Source organism: Camelus dromedarius, chromosome 36, assembly GCF_036321535.1.
Source record: "Camelus dromedarius isolate mCamDro1 chromosome 36, mCamDro1.pat, whole genome shotgun sequence".
Lineage (NCBI taxonomy): Eukaryota > Metazoa > Chordata > Mammalia > Artiodactyla > Camelidae > Camelus > Camelus dromedarius.
Window position 1 is genome coordinate 10,244,379 of NC_087471.1, and position 10,997 is coordinate 10,255,375.

Sequence of the window (10,997 nt, forward strand, 5' to 3'; positions counted from 1 at the left end):
GCTTACTTTACTTAGTATGAGACTCTCCAGGTCCGTCCAGGTTGCTGCAAATGGCATTACTTCATTCTTTTTAATGGCTGAGTAGTACTCCATTGTATAAATATATCACAGCTTCTTTATCCAGTCATCTGTCGAAGGACATTTAAGTTGTTTCCATGTCACCAGAAATTGACACAACATTGTAAACTGACTATATTTCAACAAAAATAATCATCATCATGACAATACCAAGTGCTGGCAAGACACAGAGCAGTGGGAACTCTCAAACATTGCTGGTGGGAATGCATGTTTGCAAAACTCTGAGACTCTGCTAAAAGCCACAGATGTGAAAACTTCAAAATGCTGGATTTATGGCATGTGAACTGTATCTCAGTAAAATAGTTATCTGACAAAAAGAAGCACGGTTTAGAAAAGGCTCCAAAACACAAGGCCGAAAGAGAGCATACAGGTAACAGGTGGATGACCGCCTAGTTTAATCTTCCCATTTCACAGTTGGGGAAACTGAGGCCCAGATGCAGACCAGTGAAGCAGGCTGCCCAGTGGTTGGGGGTGCAATCAACACAAATTTCTTTATGCGTTCTATGGTTATGGTGAGCAGCCAGCCCAGCTGACCTCAGACCGTCCTAGTTTTAGCACTGACAGTCCCACATCCTGAGAAGCCCCCATCCTGGGCCAATCAGGCCTGTTGGCCGCACTGTCTGCAGTTCAAACTGGGATGAATATTCATCCCTGTGGCTCTGAATCCCTGACATTCACGCATAAATGAGAAATGGCGGTATTCAGGGAAGTTCCTTTGCCTTGCTGACCTCCGTGTTCTAAAACTTAAGCAGCTGGCATTTTGCTTTAAGTTCTTTTCTATTCAGCCTTTCAGAAGGAAGGATCTTTCTTTCCTTTTAATGAAATCTCGATGTCATCCGCAAGGTGAAAGCCAGTGTCCTTGGCTTCCTTGAAAGTGACAAGTGGATTCTTTTGTATACTAGATGCTGAAGATCTAACAAAAACAGAGGTTGGCGTTAATTGATTTCAGATATGAAAAAGCAGATTATAACCGCTCAGAGTTATACTCAGAGAACATGGAGAGGAAGAGGGAGACAGACCCATTTCCTGTAAAAGCCGTGAAAGGAGACCTCATGTAGCAAACGTCATTTGAATTCCTTTTCAAAACCAGCAGACCTCAGGGGGAAGGTCTATTCAAGAGAAGCCAGCAGGCCTTGGATGTGGGATTGGTGTGGGTCACCGTGTGGGTGGAGGAGGGCCTGCGGAAGCCAGAGCAAATGGGCAGTGGCGCATTTCAGCCCCACAGCTCTGAGCTTCTCCCCTGGCCTGAAGCGGGGGGCCCAGCTCAGCCCCTGTCCTTCCCCAGCCAGGGCTGCTGCCCAGCCCAGCCTGATGGGGCTCCACCTTCCGAGACACGAAGTAGAAAAGCAGGAGGACCCAGTTCCTCTGGCACCCAGGAGACGGTGCTTGGAATTTGTCCGGCGTGGGGAGGCAAAGGATAACCACTGAGTCATGGAAAAACGAACACTGGCCATCTCCTCCCCACCCATCCCCACCTTGGCTCCATCTGCCTTAAAGACATGGCCGCAGGCAAGCAGGTGACCTCAGAGGCATCTGCCAGCTTTGCTGGGGCCCAGTGTTTCCTTTAATCTTGTAGAGTGCTCTGACGTGTCCCCGCGGTCACAGGGCAGGCGATGGACGAAGTGTGTCACTGGGTCACCTTAAGTGGGAGCCAGCAGAAGAAAAGACCATGAACTTGATGCCTCCAGAGGCTCTCCCCCCACCTGCTTTCATCTCCTCCTGCTGTTTGGCCTGAGTCCCTTTCAGCTTCCGGGCCTCTCCCCCTACTCTGCCCGCTGCCCTGTCCAGGCCCCTGACCCCTCCCTCCATGCGCGTGGGGCAGGCCCATCACTGTCCTCACAGCTGCCCATCGTCAGATTCTCACATCACTGTTCGCCTCCTTGGGACCGCCCCTTCCCGGCTGGACTGGCCTTTCCTTCCTCTGCGGCCCTGAGGCCTCTGCACCTCCGGTGTTCTGGCACGTTCCGTCTGCCTTCACCTGCATGCATGAGCTGTCTCCTCTAGCAGAATTCTGACCTCCCTGAGTGATGGGCCGTGGTCCTCTTCACTCCCCAGCATGTGGGCGTGGCTCCCACTTTGTCACGGGTCAGCCATCCCATCCCTCGGCCCATCACGTGACCAGCCTCCCTGTCTGAATCGAAATCTCCTCGAATGCTGGGAGCTTCTCTTCCCCCGTCCTGCCTCGCCAGCTCCTGCTGCGTAACAGGCACTTAGGTTGTAATTGCTCCCATGTCTGCTGTGTTTGCTGCTCCAGAGAGAGCTCCTTCAGGTCAGGGGTTGCCTGGTCCCCCTCCATGTTCCTAACGCCTGGCACAGTCCATGGCGCACGGCAAATGCCCCACAATGACTGCTGGCATTAGTTAATTAAGTGAGGTTGTAGAGTTAAAGAGCTTATTTGCAGGGAAGTCTCGTGACCGGCTCACGTGAGCACTGCCTGTCTTCCTGGATCTTTCAGCATCACATCCCAAACCCGGGACAACTGGGATCTGTACTAGAGGAAGAAAATATTCCGCATGGGGGGCTCTGCTCCAGATTGTCACTGCCCTCACAGCAGCCCCAGCTGGAGCAGTGCTGGCCGCTGTGGCCAAGGAGAAAGTGCGATGCTCATGCCGGCGTGGGGCAGCATCTGCCCAGAAACGGCAGACGTCCCTTCCACTGGCAGCCTTGTGACTAGAGTGAGTCACGTGGGCACGCTGACCTCAAGACGGAGGGCAAGGGATGTTGGCGACCACGAGCAGACTCTGCCACGCTTGTCCCCTGGAGCAGAGCTTCTCAAATTCTAGCACGCACATGGATCACCTGGAGGCGGTGTTAAAATGCAGACCCTGATTCAGTAGGTCTGGGCAGGGGCCAGATTTCACATTTCTAACAAGCTGCTGGACCACTGTCGACATTCTGAGGACCAGGGGTAAAGCTTTGAATCTTTACGGGCCAAACCGAACTCCTTCCCTGTCCCCATCTCTGCAGAGACTGAACTCAGCTCTCAGCTCTCTCATTTTGTGTTGCAAACCGAGAAAAGCATCCTTGAAGGTCAAAAGACACTTGTGATTTACCTCGAGGGTGAGGGGGACACAGAGGGATGGATAATGAAAGCCGTTAAGTGCTCGGCACAGCACAGTGGCAGAGTCTAGGGAAGGACAGAGCACAAGGATGCTGCAGCTCTTCTAAGAAGCCAGGATCCTTCCGTCCAGAGGCCACCATTTACATAAGCAGATTTGGTAAATGGACCAAATTAGACCTAATTGTGTCACCTCTTTGTCTGCTTTGCCCCTGTTAGTTTCATGGAGCTGGGAAGGGTCATTGCAGCTCTGACTCGGCTTCATAAAGGCTTCAGCCCCATCGAGCACCCTCCTCATCCATGTCACGTCATTGTCCCCGGGATCTTCTCACCCTTGCAAGTGCTGATGGTCACTGACGGGCTCGGGCCGGTTCCGTGGTTCCAGAGCCTGGAGCTCCTGTTGTCCCAGGGGCCCCTCTGTGTTGAAGGCAGGCAGCCTGCCCCTCCTCCTGGTGGCTGAGGCTGAACCCAGACAGCGGCACACCGGCTCCCTGAGCACCTGCGGCCAAGTGGTACCGAACTGGAAGCGTGTGTGCCTCTGCTCAGCTCAGGAGAGGTGGGGTTTTCCTTTCTAGTGGTTTTATTTAAAAGTCGTGCCAGTCACTTTGTATCCTTTCCCAGAAGTTTTGATTGATGGCAATCTGGTCAGCCAGAAGCTGCCAATGGAACAAAACTGCTGACTTGGGCACTGGAGTTGGTGGAGCTTATTAAACCTGCACGACGGGGTGTGCGTGTGTGTGCGCATGCACACGTGCAGGATGGAAACAGCGCAGGATTCGATGGAATTAGATCTGGAAGGAACTGAAGGGCTCTCTGTTGAGAAGGGAAAGTATGAACCAAGGAGGGGTCCTACCTGTACATGCTCCCCGCCGCCACTAGAGGGCAGAGTGCGGGACAGCATCCCAGTCACCTGGCTCCTGCCAGGAGCCTTTTCCTCTCACGCGGACCTGGTTGGCCTTTGGGCAGCAATTTCAGGTTGAGTTCTTAAAAATCAAACCCTCGTTTCCTGTGGGCTCAGAATCATAAACTGGATTTCACTTCTAGGATCTTACCATTAAAAATCTTTAAACAGTGATCATAAAATGGAACACACACTTAGCTTTTACAAATAACGTCATCAAAATGGAGCACTTAAGAGAAGGCTAAATTCTATCAGCGGGCAGAGGAAACAGGGTTTGCTTGGATTGGACTTAATGAGGCTTTTGAAAAATATGCATCTGATGGGGTTTGAACTTATTATAAGTATCTTCTTCCTTTCCTGGTGACTTTCTCATTGGCCACGGAGCCATTTCTCATTGGGCCTTCCAACTGCGATTGAAATTAAGGTCATCCGTCTTGAAAATGCTCTTTGCCGGCTGGATATGCCGGCATGTTCCAGAGCCCTAAGTGGGGCTGGGCAGTTGCTATGATGACTTGCACGTCCAAAGGTTCTGAATACAGGGCCTGTGGGTGGACTCCGGAGGGTCATAGAATCATTTGAAATTATAAGCAAATATTTGATGGTGAGTTTATGTGGGAAACATATCCACAGTGTTTATCAGGTTCCCAAGGGAATCCATGGCCCCCCCCCCCAAGGATGTTAAGAGCCACTATCATAAATTGGGTTTCTTTCTTATAACGATCCATTTTCTAAAAAGGGAAGGTGTCCATGGGTCACTCTGTGTACTGTGGAGGTTGAGTGTATGTCACTCGGCATCCTCATGTACACCTGTATTCACATGCGTGTGAGCACACACACACATGCAACAGTGCACCCACGTCCTCTCTCCCTGGGCTTTGCTGTCCTCCACTGAGACATAAGAGTAGCGATTCCTCCCTCTTAAGTCAGTGAAAGCCTCACATGGACTAGGACTTTGGAGACACTGCAGTTCAGGGATGAAGGCAGACTTCTCTGCCTCGACACACTCCTAACCCTACCTGTCGATGCCCCAGCTCGGCCTGTGCTGCTGTGACCTCCGGGCTGCATTCAGGAAGGTGTAAGAGTCTGTCTTTTCCACACAATATACTGAGTATCCCTGGGTGCTTGGAGCCTCTCCGGATGCTAACAGTAAGCTTGTTAGCAGGTTACAGGAAGCAGAATGGTCACGTGTTCATTAATTTTATTAAGAGAAAGGCTTCCTGCCAACAGCCCTCTAAGGATGGGTTGGACCCAGGGCACACTTGCTGGCAGAACGCCTGTAAGGGAATTGTCGGGCCACTTTCTGGGGCGTGTGTGGTGTTCAGCAGAGTGGCTGGCGCTGGAGACGCCTATTAGGGGCCAGGAGCTCTGCCCGGACGAGTAGCTGCTCACCTCTCTTTCCTGCCCCACAGAGATGGACTCAGAGCTGTAGAAGTCGAGAGTGCAGGGGGTGGAGACGGAGGTCTACTTAAGGAGGGCAAGGTGGTGGGCTCCTTTCCCCAGGGTGGTTGTCGGTGGGAAGGCAGACCAGGACCATTGTGTAGTCAGAATATGCCAGGATGCTCTGTGCTGTCTGCCTCATCTTGGATTCTCATCACAGCCCAGTGAGTGAGGTATTATGCCCATTTTACAGATAGAAAAGCTGCCTGCAAGAAGAAAGTAATAAGAGAATAAAGACAGAGGAGGAGGCTCCCTGGGGCCATCTAAGAAAAGGGTGAGGTAAGAGTCTGTGAGAAGGGGAGGGCGGATATAGCCCAGTGGTAGAGTGTGTGCCTAACATGCACGAGGTTCTGGGTTCAATCCCCAGTACCTCTGTTAAAATAAATAAATTATCTGCCCCCTCAAAAAATATATATATATAAAAGAGTCTGTGAGAAAAACGTGGCTAATTGATTGCATTAGGTGACCCCCCCCCCGAGAGCTCCTGGACCAGGTGTCACACTGACGTGCGTTATTTCACATTAGACCCCTCTTACTTCCCTCTCAAAAATCAGCAAGGAAAAAAAACTGCCACAAACAATGAGCTTTAGATAATTGTTTTAGAGTCAACAAGAGTGGAAGAGTTAGGGACAGGAAAGTTAGGCCCAGAGAGTTCTTGTAACGTCAGAGGGGAGTGGGAGTGGGAGTGGATAATTAACTGCAATGTCTCAAGCGCTGTAAGGGGCAGCAGTATTGTGGGAGCCCAGAAAATGGAGGAACTTCAGCCTCCTAAAACCAGGAAAGGGTTTAAAGAGGTGGGAGCATTTGACCTGGGTCCTGAGGGATGGGTAGGAGCTCGTGCAATAGAGAAGACAGAAAGCGGTAGTGTGTAAAAGAATGGAATATTCAGGAAATATATAAGTTTCAAAACGACCCAAGACAGTTGTACTCAGAGAGGGAAAGGAAAGTGCTAGAAAAACCAGGGAGGGGGATGAAGCTGAGGAGGTGGGGTGGGCCCTGCAGGAAGGGGGAGGGGCCGGGCAGGTTCTCCCAGGGATCCTGGTTTGAGGTGGTGCTATTACCAGCGCCTGCTCTCCCGGCTCCAGGGGCGGTAATCAGACGGGTCCTGGAGAGGATACCTGTTCTGTTTAGCCCTGTAGTTGGGCCCAGCATGGGGAGGGGGGAAAGAGCAGGGGAAGGACATCCTCCACTGACTGTCACCGACAAGATCTAAAGTCACCTCGGGAACCCCTGGCACTGCCTCCAGCTGTGTGTGTGTGTGTGTGGCCGGGGAGGCAGGTATTGGTTGAAGGCCGTGGGAGAGGCCCGGCCTGACTTGCTCTCATAAGGAAGCACATGAGGAAGCACAGGGCCGGGGCTCTGGGAACAACGGAAACAGACGAGATAGGGTTCTTCATTTTCCCACTTCCTCTGTTTTACATCCAGTTTCTTTTGCGCCCTTTTGTCCCCTCTGCGCAGTTTCAGAGACAGGATTGAGCACAGCCCTGTGCCAAGTGAGGCCTCAGCCTGGAGGCTGCTGGCCCAGTGCACGGGGGCGACGTCCGCCCCAGTGCAGACGTGGCCAGAATGTCCCAGCCTAACAGGAGGTGCAGGAGGGCAGCGTGTGGCTCTGTCCCCTGTGGGTTTTCATTGCTGTTTATTCTTGGTTTTCCTCTCAAATGAAAGCGAAGCGTCTGCCATCGTGTGGCGGAGCCCGGTACTGCCCCCCGCGCCTCCCCGCTGCTCCTGGAAGGATGCAGCCCTGGGGTGGTCCTGGGCAGGCTGGCATGAGAGGTGGAGGGGAGCCGGGTATTAGCGCTCACTGGCGCCGGCCTCCCTACCTCGGGAAAAGGAGCTTCTGGAGATGGCGACTGCGAGCTCCGGGGCCTCAGGAAGGCCGAACTCATTTGTACAAGAGGATGGCCATTTGTGAGGGAGAGAAGTCCCGGCGGGCGGGCGGCAGGTGAGGAGGTGGCGCCCAGAGAGGACGAGCTGGGATGAGGCTGAGAGGAGGCAGCGGCACAGCCCTCTCGCAGCAGGAACACTCCCATTAAGTGAGGCCCCGGCAGGGAAACTTCCCAGGTCACAGTGCGAGGTCACCGCGGCACGTGGGGACTCCTGGAGCGGAGCGTCCGGGGGAGGAGCGCGGAGCATTAGCCCTGCGGCGTGTGAACGAGGCGGAGGGATGAGTTCCCCGAGGCCATCGCAGGCCTTCACACTGGAGAGGGTGTGAGCCCCGCCCCTGAGTCTGGAACCTTCAGGATCTAACCTTTTATTTGGTATTTGGCTCCAGCTACAAGGGCCAAGAAATGATTTTGAATCAGTCGGAGAAGTTCTCTGGCTCTCTTGAACGTGGGCCAGGAATGGTAAGGCCTCACCTCTTTTTCTTTTATGAGCTCCCAGGTGCTGCCTGGGGGAGCCAGCATGCTCCACACACCAGAATATTCCATTGCCACAGCCACCTCGTGTCCCAGAGGCTCCCTTCAGTGTCCCTTCTTCACAGGCAAATCCTAGTCATGACGGAAGTAAGCGCCCTGGGCTGCACGCGGGGGCTGCGCCCTGGTCTGCTTTCTGCTCACAGTGAGATTATCCCTGACTCGCAGTCTAACCGGGACAGTTAACCAGTCCCAGGTCCTCATGCTCCCTGAGGCTCTTGTTCCTGAAAACAATCTTGGCACCAAATGCCGTGTTCGCTGGGGTTCAGTCACAGAAACAGAAAGTGTTCTAGGTATTTCAAGCAGGATGGATTTTACAAAGAGGGGTTACTGCTTCCAGAATCATCTGAAGGGCTGTTGGAGTGAAGGTCAGGGGGCAGCACGCCTGGATTTCAGGATGCCCAGAAGGTCCAGCAATTGCTAGCCATCATCGCGATGACTGTAACTGCCAGCCGCACAGGAGGGACTGACCCTTGGGAGGAGCTGGTCTGCTCTCTGCAGGTACTTCTGCCCGTCCTCCCCGCTGCACCTGGCGGGCGATGGCTTCTCCTTCCATCTACCTGCCAAATGCCACATGCGCTTCTCTCCTTGGTGGAATCTAAACTGGAGTGCTGCTGGCAGTAGGATCTGGGAAATGCGGTCTCCCGGCTTTCAGCCTGTGCAGTAGCAGGGCCAGCTGAGAATGTCGGGGGTCAAGGACAGTACCTGACACACTTTTCAGTACGGACAGTAACAACAGGACCTCTTTCAGATGGCTGTTGTGAGGCTGAAATTCACAGAGTGTGGCATATGGTGAACCCTCCATAATGGTTGGTTTATGAAAAAAAAAATCGAAACTGAAGTCAGAGTGGCTCCCCGTTCTCATTTCTGACCCCGTAAGGAGCCCGGCTGCTTCTGAGCTGTGAGGTCCAACCCACCCACCTTGGTGAAGGTCCCGTCCTTGACAGGCCCTGCCTGCTGGGCATCACATCCTCAGCTGACCTCATCCCAGCTCAAAGAGCTGGTGGAGATTCAGGAAGAAGGTAAAAGTTCTCAGGGGGAAACTGGGGCAGTGAATCATGATGAATATTACATTGGATTCCCCATGCTGTGCAGATTTGAGGACTTCATCCTAAATGGACCAAGACAGTCAAAAGGCTTGTCAGTTCCCTCATGAAGACACAAGTTGAGGATGGGCCCTGCACCCCGGTCCCAAGTGGAACCAGCAGAACTGGGGTCGAGTCTCTGTAGCCTCGTGCTCAGCTGCTCCGAGCAGCCTGCACCAGGAAAGAATCAGGGCACAGCTGAAACCCAAAAGGGAGCGGAAACGGCTAAGCTCCACGGGGAACAATGTCTATTTCTTAATCCGTCTCCTGCCCCAAATAGCTCCGCTCTCCTCCCCCACTGGTGTTTACGTGTGTTTCTTTCCCTGACAGCAGATGCCAGCAGGCCTTCAACTGGGTCACAGAGGGCGGGGGTGAGCCCACCAGGCCCCCAGGCCACGTCCTCCCCTGACCTCAGGCCCCAGGCTCTGGGCCTGGAGTGCCCTGAGCCCAGAGCCTGGGAGGCCCCCTGCCCTCCAGGGCATCCCGGCAGGGTCCCTGCTGCCCAGAACCACAGCGAGTGAGCGAGTGGGGAGCCTCTGTCTGGCCTGCGAGTGGGCAGAGAGACTGCGCTGGGCGGTGTGCAGCCCCCCCCCTTTCATCCCCTCCCCCTGCAGCCCGGCCTGAGTCCTCTCGGGGGCCCCTGTCTCCCAGGGCAGCCGGGGAGCCCCACGCCCTGCTGCTTCCCCTGGAAACAGGGCCCCAACCAGGGCTCCCGACACCCACAGAGTGGGGGGGGCAGAGGTGGTGTAGAGGGTAGAGTGTAAATTATAGAGTCAGAAAAACCTGATTTCAAATCCCAGCCCCCTGAGGCCCAGGGAGGGAAGCGCTCGCCCAGAACAACCCAGCTGGGAAGTGGCAGAGCGCGGGCCACAGGGACTGCTGCACGTCCCCAGCCACGTGTCTGCCCCTCACCTCCCGACCTCCTGCCCCTCCTCCTTCCCAGGACCCCTGCTGGTCCCCAGCCCTGATGGTCCTTTCTCTCCACAGGTTCTGTCGGAGCACGGCTTCGGCCCGATCACCACGGACATCCGGGAGGGCCAGGCTTTCTACTACGCGGAGGATTACCACCAGCAGTACCTGAGCAAGAACCCTGATGGCTACTGCGGCCTCGGGGGCACCGGGGTGGCCTGTCCGCTGGGTATTAAAAAGTAATCTCTCTCCACGTGGCCAGCCCTTGAGGTCACAGCAAAAAAAAAAAAAAAAAAAATCAAAAATCAAAAATGCTTCCAACAAATCAGGCAATTCTTTTGTATTTCCCAAGGGGCTTTTCAAAGTGCACAAAGGCTCCTAAAAATTGTGTTCATTGAGGTGTAATTGACATGAGGTGCAATGGATGGTTGATAGCATGTAATTTAGCCTCTAATAAGTAATGGTGGGAGAAGAGATGTGAGGTTTTTTGAATCATTTGTTGTCTGAGGGAGATCATGAATAATCAGTGTTCACCCTTCTTGTGCCTGGGTGCCTGCCCTGGACTCTAGGGTACAAAGCTGGGAGACTGTCGCCAGGCTAGGGCAGGTGGGAAGTCCTCTGTCTGTGCCCTGTTCCACTTCACATGCCTTCCGGCTTTCCAGTGCCTTAAAATTTGTAAACCCTTATCTCCTCCGTGAATCGTTCCCTGACATACTTTGCTCTCCTGATCCTATGCACGTGTCAGGAGCTTTCTCTCCTTTCAGTCCTCCTGGTGGCAGGGAAAGGGGGTGAGTTAGCCTAACGCTTTGCTTACAGCGATGAGAAATGCTCGTTCTAATAAAAGTCTACAGTCTAATAATACAAACTGATGTCTCATCTGTGTTTTACTTGCTTAGGTAAGACATCTCTAAGCATTGTCAGATAAATTTTAGAACTCTCGAAGAGCTTGGGAGGGAAAAAAAACCCTGAAAAATCGTTTTCATCCAAATGGGAAATACGATTGAAATCTTTGGAAAACACATACAGCTCTAGCTCCTTGCAACGTTAGTAATAAACCTTTAGTAATAATGGCTGTTTACCACATGCCTGCCACAGCCGTCACATCAGGGACTATT

The 10,997-nt window shown here is 53.3% G+C and overlaps 1 protein-coding gene across 4 annotated transcripts in view; it reads left to right on the plus strand.

Annotated features, from left to right (window-relative positions):
• Positions 1-10,747, plus strand: part of MSRA (methionine sulfoxide reductase A) — a 285,576-nt gene extending 274,829 nt beyond the window's left edge. For all 4 annotated transcript variants that reach the window (XM_031442126.2, XM_031442129.2, XM_031442132.2 and 1 more), the window contains one exon: positions 9,961-10,747. In XM_031442126.2, the coding sequence (XP_031297986.2) occupies positions 9,961-10,067 (107 nt within the window). In that variant the 3' untranslated portion in view covers positions 10,068-10,747. The remainder of the gene's footprint in view (positions 1-9,960) is intronic.
• The last annotated feature ends 250 nt before the right edge of the window (positions 10,748-10,997 follow it).